We start from the raw sequence: 19,229 nt of genomic DNA, 5'->3' as shown, positions 1-19,229 counted from the left end.
ATGTGTATATTAGGTTCTTGTTAGGCAAAAAAGGACATTAAAAGTACTGAAAAGGATAGATTTTGTGTGAAATCACAGAAATGACTACACTAGATGTAAAGCTTCTGATCAAAGGATGATACTCAGTGAAGCAAAAATCACATCCTACTTTGAAGAAGGGAGGAAATGCTTTCAGTCAGACGGTGCTTCTGCTGTTAAACTTAATGAAGAATGCTATTTGCCTCTTTTTATTTGCTTAAAAGTTAAAATACTAAGACAATACTTCTTTCTCTCCACCCCAGCTCTTGCAAAGGTGCTGTCATCCAAGCACAATAGATACTGCATCACACGGGTTTTTTTCTTTTGCATAGCTCATGTTCACAAAAAAAATAAAAATGAAAGCACATGCTGTAGAGGTTTTTCTTTTCTTTCTTTTGAAATTAGAATACTTTTGAGGAAAGGAAAGTCAAGATATTATGACACATCTGCTACTTTTTCAAGGCAACTATTTTCTTAAATGAAGAAGAATCATAGTTAGCTGGTAGAAACATTAACACTTCATTTTTCACTGTACTCCTTGGTACTACTGCTTTTTTATTTTTGCTCTTAAAGTAACAATTTACTAGTGGTAACGTGGTTTTGTAATGCATTGTGGTGATCCAGTTGACTGAATCACTGTTGCTCAGCCATTGTACCAAAGATGTTAAAATTTGATCTCCACTTGCTCGTTGCCTCTACTGAAATCCCCAGGTATGATTCAAAAAAAACCACATTTATAGGAGGAAAACATATGGTCTCATCGTCTTCAGCATCAGGTCTGAATGTATTCTAAAATTCAGATAGCTCCCCAGTTGTCTTTTAAATTCAATTCCTGATTATCCTCTAAAGTAAATGGACAGACGGATTCCACATCCCAGAAAAGTTCTTTTTTTAGCATATGATTGTTGTCATTAACTTCTTTGAAAAGTTAGAAACGTTTCATTCTGTTTTGCCTTTCAAATTGAATTTATGAAGCCAGGAATTATTGGACTGAGTATTGACTAGCTGACATTTTGAGCTAGTACATTAGTTTCTGAGCTACTTTACAGGTTTCTATATCCATTCTTGTATTTCATTAAATGTCCATTGTAATGAAACAAAGTAACTGACTGTTACCTGCATCCCATCCTCCCACTTATGAAGAAATATATAAAATCTTAAAAGAATGCAAAGATATCATCTTGTGAGAGACAAAGCTCTACAAGAAAGACATAATACTCTTCCCTCTGAGCCTTAGTAATGCTCATGTCTGCAGCTGCAAGACTATATAAAGAAAATTACTTTAACTGCAAGCTCTAGCAGTGGGATGTAAATATGGTGATTTTATGGTACAGAATCACTGTCCTGAATAATCAGGATGGTGCAATGTCAAGATTTAACCCCAGCAGTCATCACTGGTGTGAACTGTAACACAGAAGATTTTCATTCTTTTTCTTATGGCATAAATCACTTAGATTTTATTGTTAATAGCAAACCCATTCTGTGAGAGTTATCCCACACCTCAGCTTGAGGATTCAGCTAAGGACTCTTTAGTAATTCTGTATTCTGTTTAACAAGCAATGAGTAAAAATTCTCACAATCACTGATTGTTAATTATTATTTCTCTAGGGAGGAGGAGTCTATAAAGAGATAAATTTGAAATAACTGGAAAAACACATTTACTTTCTTATTTATTTTGTCAAATTGATTCATTAGGTATGTTTTATTATCTTTTTGCCCTTAAAGTTGTCCTCAGTGTGCTCTTAAAATAGACGATATATATGTTTAATTTTAGTTTGGCTTTACGCTTGTAACCTGGAGCCCAGTACCTTATACAGCACAGTTTTGCAAGCTGCCATTTTGCCTTAATGTAAAAGTATGTTATCATGTTTCATCAAATATGGTACTTTCAGAATAATTTCTGCTAAACCTGTGCTTTAACTTCCTTTTAAATCACATCTAATTTCTCTAATTCTATTTTTTGTGCTGCTATAAAGCTACTTGCTTTCCATTATTTATTTCCCTCCTTTTAGAGCTATACTAATAAACGTAAAAATTTACATGTGAGTTAATATTTTTTACAGTGTTCATGAAGAAATAGTACCATAACTCAAGAATACCATCTTATATTGTATGCTTCTACATTTTACACTGCTCTGGTATAACGGCACTGAGAATAGAATTAGCACAAAAAATCTTCAAGCTCTGGTGGCGGAAGGCAAAGCTGGTTTTAGTATCTTTTGTGTCATAGTGTATTCTGAGCAGCAATACACAAAAGGCTGCTCTGAGTTTCACCTGCCACTGTGTGACTGCCAATTGCTGAAAATGACTGAAGCAATGGATGGCCAAGCCATACACAAGAAATTCCCCAGATTTCTTTCAGAAAGTATGAAGTGGGTCTTTTGTGTTATTTTTCTTTCAACTGCTGATGGCTCCAGGCAATTCATCTTGCTCTTAGCTAAACTGCTACCTAACACCAATATCTTTAACATTCATCCATCCTCTGAGCCTCATCTTTGCTCACCTTGTCATCTCTTATCTCTATACTATGACTACAGACACTCATAATGAATTTAACTTCTGCATTACAGCTCTTTCCAGTCAAAGCCAGCAGCAAAATTGCCATAAGGAAAATGTCTTGCTTTAATATAAAGCACTCTTTTCTCCAAACATCTCTATGTAGTGTAATTACTTTGTACATGTCATGTTCTGAGTATGATTGTTGGTCATTACCTTGTGCCATAGGCTTTTTTTTCTTTTCCTATATGACAGAGGGCAGATGAACGTTACTTAAAAGATAATAGCTCTCTGTCCCTTCTTGCATCAGCAGATCAATCAGTTGATTTGCCAGAATGCACTGGGTTTTGTCAGGACTCTTTCTGGCAACTACTGTTAAGCTTTCGCAGCTTCTATGACTGGAGAGGCCACAAAAGGAATATCAGCAACAAAAAAGTCTCAGTGAGCTGAGCAACAGAAAAGACAAACATGAGATATTTACAAGGCTAATAACAAACTTCCAGAGCAGAGCCACGTAGATGGTAATTTCAGTGTGTCTCACTATTACTGTTGGATTTTATGTACTATTTATTCCTTTGTTTACTTGTTTGTGTGGAGGGGAGGAAGTCAGTACCTTGGCTTAAGCCATTTCTTTTGTCATCTGAGAGTGAAGAACAAGGCACTCTTCCCAGCTCCAGACACTCTGACTTTACACAAGTCTGATGAAAATGGCACAGCTTGTTCATGCTGAACCACAGTGAATTCCCTTTCAGGGGAAAAAAAAAGGAAAAAGAACATCACTTGCATCCCTCAGTGAATTATAGCTATTGTTTTTTATTTCCTGGTGGGTAATTGAAGGCTTTTACAGCTAGAAGAAATTATTTATAGAGTCACGAGAACTGGATTAACTTTCCTGAGTGCTTCAGTGATGTTTTAGGGATGTACTTTGTTCCAATTAAACTTATACAATCTAAAAATCAATGAAGTTCTTTATTTTAGAGAATAAATTACATGGCAAAATAATTTGTTTAGCCTCCGTAAACTGCCTTATCTACACATATTTTATATATGTAATCTCTGCAAGCAACAAAAGAAATCAAAATGCCATTACAAAGCTTCGTACAGACAGAAACCTTTCCTTTGTTAACAGAGCCTAGAGTGGCTTCACAGAGACCAAGCTTTGGGAAAGAATTTAGGAACTTTTCTGCTGAATTAGAGCTGCATCCATCTAATAAACTCTTCAGCCACTAACTGACTGCTACCAAATGCCTCAGAAGAAGGACTGGCAATGTAGAGAGTTCTATAGTCATAACTAAATTAATTTTAAAAAATACAATAAAATCTTTATTCATAGAAAAAAATAATCAGGAAATACTGTCACTAGCAAAACAGACTCATCTTGAAGAGAATTGGTTTGATTTATTCATAAACAATCGGGAAATGAGAAATTAAAACTGAATCTTGAAACACCTGCCCTCATCCCTCAATTCTTCCAGAGTTTCTACCTCCTCCTCCTCCTCCTCCAGCGGCTCAAGAGGATGGGAAATGGGGTTTACAGTCAGTTCACCACAGAGAGTCGTTGTCACTGCTTCCTCTTGGGGAAGCCTCCTCACACTTCCTCCCTGCTACAGTGTGGGGTCCCTCCCATGAGTTAGACCTCCATGAATGTCTCCAACATGGATCCTTCTCACGGAAGACAATCCTCCACAAACTTCTCCAATGTGAGTCTTTCCCATGGATTGCAGTTTTTCACACACTGCCCCAACATGGGTCATCTACAGGGGAAACAGTCCTTCGGGAACAAACTGCTCCAGCATGGCTCCCTCATGGGGTCACAAGTCCTGACAGCAGACCTGGTCAGAATCCACAGATTCCCAGGTCCTGCCAGGAGCTGCTCCAGCATGGACCTTCCGTGGTGTGGGGTTCTCCACAGGCTGTGGGTGGATCTCTGATCCACTGTGCCCTCCATGGGCTGCACTACAGACTGTAAGGGAATCTCTTCTCCAGTGCCTGGGCACCTCCTCCACCTCCTTCTCACTCATCTTGGTGTCTGCAGAGTTATTGTTCTCATAGTCTTACTTGTTTTTGCTGCTGCTGCAGTTTAGCATCTGCACAACAACTTCTTCCCCTTTTCAAATACGTTAATCACCAAAGCATTACCTCCGTTGCTAATTGGCTCAGCCTTGGTCAGGTGCAAGTCCATCTCAGAGCCAACTGGAATTGGCCCTGTCAGCTACAAGGGAAGCTTCTAGCTGCTCTGTTTCTTTTAAAGAAGGCACTCCTATAGCCTCCTGCTACCAAAACCTGGTCACACAAACCCACTGCACATTCCTAAATCCATAGTTCAAGTTTTACAGTAATTCAGTCTATCTTTTTAAGTTGTTCTAAGCAGGTATAGTGAAAGGTGATGTCCTATTTTAAAGTTAAGCAACCTTACATTTTAGATAAAATGCTGGCAGTCTCAAGTCTTAATAGCTTTGAGAAGCCTATCATTTCAAATATTAAAAGAAAAAAAACCCAAAACCAACTGAAATCCCACATTGTCCTTTCTTCTTTAGAACTGCTGGACTACTGGAGAGGTGTGTCTTCTTGTCTTGTGAGTGTTGGAGTGTGGTTTAGGCCCATCGGGGAACAAAGACCACGATTAGCCTCAAGTATCGAATTGCCCAAGGGCAGGGAGAGCTTAATTGCCACTTAAGGTTCAGGACAAAACAGACCAGGCCACTCGGTTTGGGGAAGAAAACAGAAAATAATTTAATGCAACATCAACTAAAACATACCCCCAAAAACCCAAAACATAATCAAAACGAAACAACACAGAGTAATACATCAATGAAGAGTCCAACCAGCCTTTTTAAGAACACCTTCTTGCCACCCCTCCCCTCTTCCCGGGCTCAGAGCCCTGATCCCGGGTTTTTTACCCTGTCCCCCCCTGAACGGTTCGGGGGGGCAGGCAGTGGGAGTTTCAGTTAGTCTGTTCCCAATAGCTTCTGCCGTTTGTCCCTCCTCAGGACGGGTGAACTCCACGCCAGTCCTCCCTGCAAGTCCGTGGGGTAACTCACACGCATGGCAGCCCTGCACGGGCTGTTCTGACGCGCACTTATTCCAAAGGCTGCAGCTCCTCTCTGCCTCTCGTGTGGGGCTGCTCTGCGGCACACAGGCTCTCCAACACGGCCTGGGCCATGGCCGTCTCCCCACACAGTCCCTCGCCCGTCCGGGCTCACTCACATGGAGCTGCTGGTAACTCTCAGTCCTGCCATGGATCTCCATAGGTTTCAGGGGCACAGCTTGCATTCTCACCACGGCTTGCAGAGGAGTCTCTGGTCTGTTGCTTCTCCTTCCTTCCTCCTTATCTGGCTGAAGGGTCCACGTGGCCGCCTCCATCTTATATCACTCTTACACCTCCTGCCAGCACTTCAAATTCCCGTCCCCTAAATAGTGATCGCAGAGGCGCCAGATTGGCCCAGCCGGGCCGGAGGTGGGTGTGAACCCAGGAGCCGGGGGAGAGTCCGCAAACTCTTTACCGGGTCTTCACTGCAACCTGCTCCCCCTGTTACTAAGCCAAAAGCTGCTCCTTGCTAAACCAGAACATGGAGAAAGCTTCTTAGTCAATGCCAGAAAGCTAATTATCAGCTAATGCAATGTTTTCGCTTTTATGTGGCATCTACTGTTACTATCTGCTTGTAGTGTGATATAATGTTAAGGCCCTCTAAGGAATATTCCTAAGGAAAATTTCATTAAAAGTTATTTTATAGAAATCTTACATCTGAATAACAAATACTTTAATAAGTGCTTTCAATGCACAGGTAAAAAATAGAACAACTTTGGAAAGGTAGAAGTTCTAAAAGCTGTGTTTTATCTCTGCATAAATTGTGAGAGCTATTATCTTTCCTGAAATTTGTTCTTTGATGACAAAAGAATCACAGAAAATCTTTAATCAGTTTAAATAACTCATTTTTAAAAATAGGAACTATATTTTTGCTTCCCACAAACTTCCCTGATCCCCTGCTTTCAAGCAAAATATGCATAAGCAGGACTAATTGCCCAAGTTACACCTTAAATACCAAAGTTCTCTGAAAGGCTGATTACTAGAGTCCAAGACTTTGTTCTGAATGGAGGATATTGTCTACAGTTAGAACAGCATTTTGTCCTAAAATACCTATAGTGAAGTACAGTAATGAAGTGACTGAGTTCTGTAACAGAGGTAGAAGAATATGAATGAAACGATGAATTTTGCTGCTTTTGTGCAGTCAGGAGCACTAGTACGGGTCAAACAGGACTGAGACTGCAGTATAACAAATTGCTGAGGTAATCTGAGACACTGCTGATGCAACAATGAGTGGTCCAATTACACCTCATAGCCATTTTCAACAACCAGGCATTCCTTCCTTTTCTTTGAACAGTCAAGTTGTATATCTGACTTTACAATGAAAGCCAAAAAGACATAAAACATGTTTTGGTTGGTTGGTGGGTTCTGATAAAGGTTAGTTTTGTTGCTGTTTTTCTCCCTGTTTCCCCAGCTCTTCAGATGTGCAAAGCAACTTCCTAGGAGTGACAAAGGAAGGGCTCAGCTGTATCACCATACTCAATGTGAATGTATTAGACCTTCTATTTTATATGTGTTTAGTTTTCACAGTATCTTCATATGATGAAATTGTCTTTTAAGATTAACATTTGTGAAATTAATATCCACTTGGGGCAGCATAAATCCTTGGCCCTCATCTTTTCCTATATCAAGAAATGTAAACTATACTGCTTGCCATTTTTTTTCTTTTTATTTTTTTTCCAAACAAAGTGGTATATTACATAAAAATGTGGTGAAAAATATACTCCTTCCATCCTGTCAGACCAAATTTGCTCTCTGGCTTCAGACCTTATGTGCTGAGTTTCATTTTATGGCAATATTTTTATGGGCAATCTATAAATCTTTATGAATGGAGTGTTTATAATGAAAATACTACTGTGCCAAGAAATATTGACCGCACTAAAGAACAGCAGAATTCTAACAGCAACAAGGTTAAACAATACTGATCAATCAGCCTCCAGTAGCATCCCATTTTAAAAGGCAGTATATTGTCTCCACATTGTACACTTTTTGTCAGCGTAAGGATTTTTTTCCTTCCTTTTGCTTCAAATACTGAAATATGGAATTAGAAATTTACTGTTTCACTTCACCTCTGTTGTATCTGTAGAATTGCATGAGGCCTGTGTAGGGTTTTGTGGAATACTATATCTCAGGGGAAATGTCAACATGATTTGCAACGCAATAAATATTTAACAGTGAGATATACCATATCATCAAAGTGATATGCAATGTATAAATTTGCATTTTTGCATTGCATTTTTTAGGAAGATGCTTCATACTAAATCAGTAACAGATTTAGAGGTTACTTTTTTTTAACAAAGTATCTGATAAGATCTGGGTTATAACTGGGCCTTTAGTTTGGCTGTAAGAAAAACGAAAAAAAAACCATTTTGAGGAAGGGAAAAGTGAACAGTGAGCTAACAAATTTGTAAACCAAGATGATAACACAATGTATATAACTACCTATTTTAAATTACTGTGGTAGATGTGATTTTCAGGAACGCAAAAGAAAATTGTACTCAGAATCTATTTATGCACACAGATCAACTATCAGTTGACTCTCATAATCACTTACTGCTCTGCACAGGAATCAAAAGCAAAAGAAGGCAGCAGAGTGTGTGCTCTGCCTACTTGAATATAACAGAATCAAGAGGGACAGAGAACTTCTGGAGAGAGTCCAGCACAGGGCCACCAAGATGATCAGGGGACTGGAGCATCTTCTTTATGAGGAAAGGCTGCAGGAACTGGGGCCGTTTAGTCTAGAGAAAAGGAGACTGAGGGGGGACCTCATTAATATTTACAAATATCTAAATGGTGGGTGTCAGGACGTTGAGGCATCACTTTTTTCTATAGCAGATAGCAACAAGGGGTAATGGGATGAAGCTGGAACAAAAAAAAGTTCCATTTAAATATAAGAAAAAACTATTTCACTGTGAGGGTGAGGGAGCAGTGGCACAGGCTGCCCAGAGAGGTTGTGGAATCTCCTTCCTTGGAGATCTTCAAGACCCGCCTGGACATATTCCTGATCTAGGTTGACCTGCTTCTGAAGCGGGGTTGGTCTAGATGATCTCTAAAGGTCCTTGCCAACCCCTACCATTCTATGATTCTATGAAAAAATAACTGAATCTGTAGAATTTTATCTATCTTTCATATTTGTTTCTTTTTTCATTACTTTTATACTCTTCCTACTTTTCAGTTATTCCAGGAGCAGAGTAAATTTTCAGTGTTTCCTTTTGTTGGTTTGTTATGTCCCCATGAATCAAAGCACCATAGAGATGAAAATAATTGTCTTACTAGAGTTTTCCTTTATTTTTTCTTCTTCCCCATGGCTTTAGCCTTTCCCATATGCACTTAGGACCAGAGCGTTCTTATTTCTTGCATTTTGCCATCATCTTATCGTTTGTCAACATTCTTATCAAATTCAAATGTTCTTTAAAGTGAAAGAAATTGTTTTTTACAGGAATTCATCCTCCATCATTTTCTTTTTATTTTGTTAGTATTCTGAACATGGAATATCTCTGTTTTGTGAAGTTTCTCTTAAGAAGGTCATTAACTTTTGCACTTGAATAGGAAAATGAAGCTAACTGTATTTTGTATACAAATGGTTGATCTCTGTTTACCTCTGTGATAAATGAAATAATTATTACTTTACTATGGACAAGTGTGAGGTTCAGAAACAGAGTTATTCTATTAGTAAACTTCAGGTTTACAACTTATGTAGAAAGGTTTTATATTAGTTTCTGGTTGACTGAGTCTGCAGCTGAAAGGATAAATTATGCTGGAGGTGCTAGCCACCTTGTACAAAGTAGTTTGTTGGGGCACCCATTCAAGATTTTATTTAGAGTCTTAACTAACTTGTCAATATTTTTACATATTTCAGTAGTAAACTGCATGTATTTCCTCTCAATAGCTTTTCTTCAAGGGCATGATGCCTGTATCTTTCACCACAAAACAAAACCCTTGACCATAGTCTCTTCTCTAGTACACACAAATTGTTATCACCTGTGTACTGCTTCGGAGAAAGCTACAACTCTCCTAATACAGTGTGCAGGATGAACAGTTATTTTCTTTATCTGATTTAAAACAAAGTTGGTTTTTTTCTCTCACAAAGCAAAATGCCTGAAAATTAAATATTGCATCATATCATAGAATAGTTTGGATTGGAAGATGGGTCTGGAATTGTTTCATCCCAATTGCTCACTCAGTGGAGGGCCGTTATAGATCCAGGCTCCTTGATAAATACTTTAAAATCAAAAACTAAAAGTTGAAAGTATTACTGCAGAAAATTTCACTTCTGTAGAATCTGTGAAACCAAACTCAAAAACCTGAGTTTTTTCTGAGAGTTTTCATCTGGAAAATTCTGTTTATTTGGAAGCAAAATTGGAACTTAGCCTAGTTTTGTGTTAAGTGAGAACACGATTATGCCTCCTTGAACTGTATTGGCATAGTTAAGGAGCTGGACTCGGAACAAAGGGAGAGAGGAAGCTAGTTTCTTATTGCCACATTATCACAAGTGTAAAAAGCTTTAAGGATGAAGTCAGTAAATCTCTGTAAGGACTGCTGCAGTCCATATATAGAATACCACATAAGAAAGGTAAGTACAAGCTTGTTCAGGTTTTTTCTGCATTTTGTCTCAGAGTATAACTAAAAAAAATTGCTATTCCAGTCAAATACTTTTTTTATGTAATCTCCCTGTAGCTCAGGCATGCATGCATACAATTTTTCATTACACATGGAAGAGCACAAGTCAAAAGAGATGTAATATGTAAAACAGATTACTTTTCCCAAATATTTTGGCTGCAAGAATGGGAAAGGCCATAGGGTAATGTGAGACAAATGTAAGTAACTTTATTTTCCATCTCCTAAGTGGATATTTTATGTAGCAGGAGTTTATATGTTTTCATTTTCTGTATATAATGTTTACAAGCAAGTCATGATATTTTCTAGGTATTGTAACAATTATTACTATTGCAAAGCCCTAAGGACAAGTACAAGAATGCTGGAGCTTTATGAAGAGTACATTTACATGTCATTATTTTGAAATAAAGAAAATGCATGTCCTGAATGCTGAAATTTTTTCTTTAAGACTCAAAACTGTTGTATTTTAAATGTAGTAGCATTAAACTGACTATCTTGCAATCTTTTCTGCATGCACATGTAAAATTTCTTCTTTTCTAGAGAAAGATTTGATAATACCAGAACCTTCTTTCCCTATGTGTTATCAACAATTTAAATTATTTAATTGAAATTAGTTCTAATAAATAAACCATTATCTGTAATATTTATATCAGAAATTGTGTTCCTTGATTGTCATTTTCCCTTCAAAAAGCTAAATATTTGATTAAGTGAAATTCAAAATTCTTTTAGAAAATATAAAAATAGGAGCCCAGCTGTGCTCCCAGGAGTTTTAAATCCAACTGCAGTTAAATTCAGTGGAAAATTTGAATTTCTTTATTTGGAACTGAAACAGGGCCACAGTTTCACTTCCAATAAGTGTATGGAAATCAATATGCTGTAATGTAGCTTATGCGATTTTTCAGTTTCCATCTGCTCCCTTCCATTGCATCTTTTTGTGAGTGACACCATAATAATTGCTGTACCAATTAATGCCCTTCCAATCCAACTGCATTGTTACTGCCCAATAAATGTTTTACTTCCTAGCAGTTTGTCCTGATCCGAAACTTCGCTTTAGTTATTCCCGTCATCTAACAGCAGAAAGGTAAAAGCTGCTTTGTTTTCAACAGCTCAATAACAGACACTGTATGTTTCATACGAGGAGTTGGCAGAATTTTAACCAATATCAATTTATAAATAGGACAACAGCAATAATTTATTTTCTGCTTTAAATGAAAGTATCCTTTTTTTGATGCAATAACAGCTGTTTTACTGATTTGAGATTGTAGTGGGTTGGGCTTTTTCTCTTTTTTTTTTTTTTTTTTGAGGAACATTTTCTTTATCCAGAATGAAATATGGAGTCTCTTTCTTTGCCACAAAAGCTCTTAGAGGATAAAAGCTCCCATCTGAAATAAGCAGTCATAATAATTTAGTTTATTGCAGTAAGTGTTTCATTTTCCCTAGTGGGCTTTCAGTGCATAGCTACAGTGTCTTTCCCGTTTTGTCCTGTGTGTCTTAACATAAATGCTGCAAAGAATACTGGAGGTTAAAGCACCCTGAGATACACTTCCCTATCAAAGCCATATATTCAGTGCAATCTGCAGACCTCCTCTGATATAAATAGGAGCTTTCACTGCTGTTAGGAAAGTCCTCAGAGAACATAAATCTAGATTAAAGGCTGGTTCTTCTTTTGTGAGCTTTTCTAGATGAAGGGATGCATTTATTGTCCAGTGAGAATTATGTGAGGAAACAGCATGCAATGAACTCCTCCTTACTACCATTTAATTCCTAAAACATCTGTTAGCTAATTGGGATTTTTCCACCTCCTTGCAACATCCTTTGTGGATAAAACCTCATTGTCTCTGTTTCACTGGTTTTCAGACTGTTCTGTTAATTGTGAAGAACAGAATTTTGCAATGAATATTTCTAAAAGGAAAAAAAGAGTGCTTTACAATGGAACAGTGATTCACTTTATTTGGTCTTAGCTCACACTGATAGATTCTTAGACATTTCTTTTGAACAACTTTGTTTTCCTGTAACATTTATAGAAACATCTATATCAGTCACAGAGCTCTTGTCCTCTTGAAGTCTCAGAATGCTCCCAGGTAAAAACCATAATACTAATAAAAATATCCAGTTAGCTTTAACTTAATGACTCATAATCTTGGGAATGGAAATGCAAAATTGTATTTTCAAAAATAAAGTTCATTATTATTACCTAGAAAAGCAAAACTGCATTTTGTTTGTAAAGTCATCTCCTTAGAGGTTAAAAAATCTCAGATGAAAGCTTGCCTTGCAGCTGCAAAAGTCTATTTCTTTATTTTACCAAATGACTCTATAATATGAGGTACTTAAAAGGCATGCAACAGGAGCCAAAACACAGGAGTCTCCAGTTCCATTAATTTTTAATCACTGTACTCCAAAACATACACTTATATTAAATCTAGTATTAGAAAAACATAGCCACAGAATTTCAAAAGTGATCCTGCATCAGAGTAGTTTGATGACGGTAGCAGTCCCCTGCATTTGGTTGCATATTGCTCACAGGTCATCATTCCCTAAATAATCTGGCACCAAAACCAGTCTGAGAAAAACTCTGCCATCTCTTGACCTTGGATGCTTGTTCCTGCTCCTCAGCTGTGCCAGCACAATGGTTTGCAAGGCTCTTGCAAACCAGATGACCCAAGTGCTTCAGTCTACAAAGCAGCCTTTCAGTTGTAATGGTACAGCTGAGGGACAGTCGTCAGCAGTTGTGGCAGAAAAGAAAAAGGGAACATTTTCAGCTGATTCTTCAGTTACAGAAAGTGTAATGTCAAACCTTACCCAGAGGCAGAGGGAAATTTTAACTCAGGACTTGTACATCATAGATGAGTGCTCTAACCAAAGAACATCAGATGAAAGAGTCCCTTGAATTCTTGCATTGGAAAAGAAAAGCATAACCTTTTTTTTTCATTTAGAAAAGAAAAGGTTTGGCACCTGCTTTCTGGTTAAGAATTTGAATTCTGAGCCTGAAACAGAGAGAAACATCTCCCAGTAAGCAACAGTAAGAGAACTTTTAAAGCTTATCACTGGATCTTATCTCTTGGTTGGTTATTTTTTCTTTTCATTTAGCTGAGCACTGCAAGTTTTCTCTTAGAAGTTCTGATAAATCTACTTATATGTACATCAGTAACTGCTGTTACTAGGAAACCACTGGATTTTTCCTCCAAAGAATTGTTATAAATAAGCATCATACCATGAAATAAGATCCTTGTGCATACTGCCTCTGCTTCCAACATAATTAAGATCAGGAAAAATCTAATTTTTGTGTAATTTGCCAGGTTACATTAAATTATCTTGGTGAATCATTAATACATAATTGCTTTGGATGACAGCTTCATTGCATTCTATGATCCTAACACTAAATTTAAATAAAGGATCAAGTGGGCTGAGTAATACTTACCTTTCCAAGGTCCCGTCCTAGAACAGAAAAAAAAAAAAAATAGTTTTCCTGTGTAAGCCACAGGAAAAAAAAACCTCCCCCAGTTCTACTGGTGTCTTCAGGTCGTGAAGTGTGTGTTAATCAAATTCATCTTATGCTGACTTTAGAAGAACTGTAGAGAGAAGTTCATTTTGCATTCTTGAAAACATCTGTGGTACCAAAAAGCTGCAAAAACCACAAACAGCATTCTTCTTCTTCTCCCTTAACCTTTTAAGACCTAAATATGACACAGAAAATACTATTGAAGCAGGAAGCTTAGAAACCTGTGGAACTTAAATTCTTTACTGCAAAAACTTTCCCTATGTCTTCAGTTTCAAAACCTTTCCTGCTGACATAAAGTGTAACTGTGAAGACCTAAGACTGCATAAGGCTGATCAGTTGTATGAATGATAGAATAACACTTAGTAAGAATGCAAATAAAAGAATCTATTAGTATTTGCAGTATGAGATATGCTGGTTTTTTTTAATCTGAAGAAAACCTCACTTTTTGGAAATTTACTACTTAGAAGTCTTAAGCCAACTTGGAACCATTGAACTATTTCATTATTTTTACCATCATTATTTTTTATTAATTTTATTTAAAGATGTCAATATGATTTGTTGTTCTTTAAAAAAAAAAAAAAAGTAAGTTGAAAGTAAACATATTGCATAGAGCCTTCTTTCCTAAACTCACAAATTCTCTTTTACCCATAGGTTTCTCATTTCATTTGCACCAGTGTTCTCTACTCTTTTTGTTGTTATTTCTGTAGATTCATGTCATGCTATTGTACTTGAGCCTCGACCAGCTGTCTTAGATCTTTTGTCTCTGTTGAGTGTGTCTTTTAATCTTTGGGACCTGACTCTCTTTGACTACATATTGTAACATTCACAGAAGGAGTCACTTATCCATATTAACCCATTTGGTTACAGAATGGCTAAAATCAGCCCTGTTGTGAGATTTAGCAACTACGAATTCTCTTTTAAAGAACAGTAAGGGATGTGCTAGCAGCTGAGGCATATATCCAGCAAATGGAAATTTAATTCCCTTTTTAACCTTAATAGGTTCAAATTCATCTTTTACATTCTAAGAGACTACCTTAATTCCTTAGCAAGAAATTAGTTTAGTGGGAACACTCTTCATCATTGTATTTAAGCTGTACTATTCTGCAGAAGTGAATTTTAAATTAATTGCAAGAGATGCAGCACAGGGTACAAATAGGCCTGAGTTTAGGGAACTCCCTTGGTTTGCAAGTGTCTTTACTCCTGCTCATTATCACAGGGACTGTTTGTGTGGTTTACATTTTTGGATAAAGAGAATGGAGGAAAATGGCATCTTGATATATTTTATTTCTCTTTATTGGTAAGAAAGAGAAAAAATGTACGTAGCAAATACAGAGATGGACTAGCAGTTCTCTGTGGCCCTTAAGATAGATATGACTCTAGCATCTAGATGAAAAAAAAAACAAGACCTTACATCCTTAGAAGGAAAAATATCAGATTCAGAAGACAAAAAGAAAACTTAAATCATGCCATTTTCTGTATTTAGGTCTGCATTCAATTTTAAAACATCTAACTGTAATTGTGATGCAAATCCTAAATAAAAATGAATGAAAACCTCACTTAATATAATTTAATATCATGGTTGAAAATTGGTCAAAGCAATAAAATATTTCAGACTATTCTCAAACAATGTATTATTGTTGCTTTTGATTTGCAACTCAGACCTTATAGCCACCATGCATTTTAATTGTTTGATGCAAAAGCTTCTTTTAAAGCTGGCATCTCAGTCAGGTTTTGATCGCCAATGTCAATTTAACCCAGTGAATAAATAGTGAAAGTACACACACAAAATTCTTCCTGCTTCATCATGCTATGAAAGGGATTGTTTCGACCATTAATCTGCCACTAGGAAATCAGACTCTAGTTTTACTGTCTCCAACATCACTGAGATATACCTTTTATTCACCTTTTATACCTTTTATTCTATTTTTCACTTAGTTGGGCTTTTTTGCTCTCTTGGTCTCAGTATTGTTCTGAGAGACTCATCTTTGAGGCAATCAGAATTTTTTTTTCTTGAAGCAGTCTGTAACATGCTATTGCCAAAATTTTCCAGCTAAGTTTTTCCAAATCCAGTGAACATCGTTCTTGGTTGCAGCGCTACTGGGGCAGTCTAGAAAGCTGCTAACCATTTTGAAACATTTCACTTTGAGCTAAGTTCTTCAGCATTTGAGTCTATACTCTGTTATAGCTATTTTTTAGTATCTCCATGGTTGCATGAAAAACATGATTTTGCATTCCTGCATATAACACATGTATTGAAAGTATTTTTAAAAGCTTTAGTGAAAATTATTTTACGTCCAAGCTTCAATGTACATTTCCAAAAAAACCTGAGAATTCACACTGCATGAAAATATGCACTTTGGAAATTAACTTTTTATTATTAATTAAATCTCAATATCAAAGGGGAATTTTGAGATAGGAAAATTATCCCATTACAGAATTCGATCATAAGAGTCATCTTCTGAGTTTGGTCATTGGTCATTGTCTTGCACATCCCCTTCCCAACCAGTATTTTGTCACATAGCTCATAACCCACTTCCAGTTCATTGTGAAATTACAGTGGTGCTGTGTTTACGTGACAAACTGGCATCATCTTTGAAACACAGTAAGTACATGCATTTGTGTGACAAATCTCTTTGAAACCACCGTTTAAGCAGCACAAAATTAAAAACAAAGCAAAACAGGCAGAACCCTCCTTTGCAGCCTTAAAAGTGCCTGATGTGGCATGGCTGGTCTCTGGCCACTCTGGCACCACAGGGCAGTATGAAGTCAGCCCATCAGGGTCTGTATCCATGGCAAAAGGCTTCAGGTAAATCAAAATTAAATTAAAGCAAAGTTACATCTTTTGTGTCCGTGTCCTCCCCACAGGTCACAGCCTTGGGCCGACGAAGGTGTCCCGGGCACAGACATTTCCCAGCTACCCCTCGGAGCAGATTGAGGAGCACCAGCAGTCCCTCTCACTGGCCGGCAGCTATGCCTTCAGCTATGGATCGGGCCTGGTGCAATGACAGCTGTGTGAGGCCAACCAAGAGAGACAGTCGAGCTTGGAGTCTGCTGCCAGGGCCGGGGAGCTGCTGGCCCCTTCTGCACCCACCATCTGCCGTGAAAACTGATGCCTACAAGCTCCAGCCAGGTCACCGCTGACGCAGAAACCTGGGGAGGCAGCTTCCCTGAAGCAGAGGCTAAGTCTTTATTTATTTATTTTGCCTTTCCTGTTGTGGATATGTTCAGAAAGGAGTGGGGCAAGGGGGGTGGGCAGAGGGAGAGGGGTGCGTTCGTGTTGTAAGAAAGTGGTGGAAACAAATGAAACTGTGTTGCTGTGAAGGTTTCTGCATGACCAGAGAGGGCCCATTCTGGGGCTCCATCGCAATGACGCATTTGATGTTGGGGCTTTCCTACCTGCCTCCGCCAGCAGGCCAGCCCGTCTTCACCCTTATCGTTTTTAGATCTCTGTCACAGCCCAGTGGTTCCCTCTGGGGTCACTGAGGTGTCACCAACTCGAGACACGGCATCAGCACTGCAGGGGTCACCTTCAGATCCAAGCAAGTTCACTCATTACCCTAGAGAGTGGTTGGGTGTTTTTTGAGCCAGATGCCAACAGAGACTGAAGTAGTGAGCTTATTACAGTTTGTTGGGAATAGAGTTTGATGTATTAAGCTAAGGTTATTGCCTGGTACAGCTCTAATCTTAAATTCCCAGGGCACAAATTCATCCCTTACTAATACATGCATAATTCTCATGACACTCCTGAGATCTGTGAATTCCCGTATCAGCAGCACAGTCTCATTCACAGAAGTGCTGCAAAGTCTTCTTATTTGCAATTATTTAGGTAACCATGCCTGTAAGCCTAACTTTAAAGAGCGGGAAAACTGTTCTACAGACAAATAAAAGCGGACCACGTCCCCAGCTGGTGACTGCCTGTGCCACAGCTGGGCCAGACACAGTAGAGCTGAGCTCTGGTCTTGTCTTTCTGGTCAGCGTTACTTTTATTTTCTCTATTTCTTCCTGAGATTTCTGTTTTATATGCATGTTGTATCTTGTATGATCATGTGTCAAGCATTGGTTTATTTTGAAAAGGAGGATGAGTACCTCTTCCTAAAAATTTTCTGTCTTTGGAAGGTATCTTTAAGAAATAAACTGTAGTAGGTGTGTTTGTAATCAATGCTGAAAGTTGGAAGGCATACCTGCAGGTGGGAAACACGTTTTATCTATCTGGAACATTTAGATTTTTGTAAGTGGTATTGAATATTTATGTACTCCTGAAATGTTTTAAATTGTGAGGAGAAAAATCTGCCCTCTTTGCTATGATCTGAGCACCCTCTGAGTTCTGTTATCAGTGTGAAGCTATTGCCATGATTGCCAGAGGGATTTGTCTCATTAGTTGTTTCTCAGAACAGGTTGAGGAAGTGTATCAAGGAGGAGACAGACTCTTTTCCAATGAAACAATCACTTTTATGTACCATAATTTACCAGAAAAAGTGCTGTTGGGTTGTTTTATATATACGCACATATATAAATATATATGTATTAAAAGGTACGGAAGAAATTTCTGCTTTTGATTAAACATTTACTGGTACAGTATGTCCAACCATTTTCGAGGCTAAGAGACCTTGCAGACTTACAGCTTTCTACACATCAGTGAACAGCTGCTGAACAAAAAAGCTTTGTGATCTGCTTGAATGTAACATTTTTCACTCATCACAATCAGCTTTATTTATTCTTCCTCTTTTCCTTTTCTTCTCACAATGCTGCCATACTCAGGAATAGAACAGTTCCCTGCGGAGAGTATTTTGATGAGCTAAAATGAAAAACTGTTCTAGCATGCTGTCAGGGAGCTCTACCTATGGTGCTCTCTGAGCTATACCCATCAAGGAAACTTCATTCATACTTCCATTTAAGAAAAAAAAAATTGGTTGACATAGATATTTGGCTGGTGTCATTCTGTTCTTCAGTGCATCTTTGCCAAATATACTGTTTTCTGATAACTGGACAGTTAATTTTATTGCTAGGCAGCTGCAATTCTTTCATTTGCCCTAAAATTACACACTTTCTTTAAAATTCCTTATATTAAGTATCCAGTATGTTCTGCAGATTTCTGTGCTGTGTCTAGGTAACTATTTTCCTCTGTAGCTTGAATACTTGTCGTTTATAACTTACGTATTCTACATAGTCCAAAAGTGGGGAAAAGGCAGAACAGGAGAGTATCAGAACTGCTTTATATTTCCAGTGCCCATGTACTTCAAGAATCTGTCTAAAGCTTTTTAGCTTTAGCAGTGTTTAGACAAAAACATAAGATCTGTATAATGTGTTCTTTCTGTCTTTTCCAGTTGCTATATGTATGTCACAGATGGTTTTGTCTTCCTGTGCAGTGCATGATTATTGCCTAGTTAATGAAAATGTAGATACTCTTTCCAAGGAAAAAAAAAAGGGGGGGGGGAGCAGGGCTTGGCCATGTACAGGAGGTTTACTAAATATTTTACTTTATTACATAATGCAACTATCCTCTCAACTTGTACA

The 19,229-nt window shown here is 37.8% G+C and overlaps 1 protein-coding gene across 2 annotated transcripts in view; it reads left to right on the top strand.

Moving 5' to 3' along the window:
- The window catches only part of DOK6 (docking protein 6), a 246,126-nt gene extending 229,199 nt beyond the window's left edge, over positions 1-16,927 (top strand). For both annotated transcript variants that reach the window (XM_061995510.1, XM_061995511.1), the window contains one exon: positions 16,581-16,927. In XM_061995510.1, the coding sequence (XP_061851494.1) occupies positions 16,581-16,720 (140 nt within the window). In that variant the 3' untranslated portion in view covers positions 16,721-16,927. The remainder of the gene's footprint in view (positions 1-16,580) is intronic.
- Positions 16,928-19,229: the final 2,302 nt, after the last annotated feature.

This window comes from Colius striatus, chromosome 4, assembly GCF_028858725.1.
Source record: "Colius striatus isolate bColStr4 chromosome 4, bColStr4.1.hap1, whole genome shotgun sequence".
Classification (NCBI taxonomy): Eukaryota; Metazoa; Chordata; class Aves; order Coliiformes; family Coliidae; genus Colius; species Colius striatus.
This window is presented reverse-complemented; position numbering and strand designations above follow the sequence as displayed.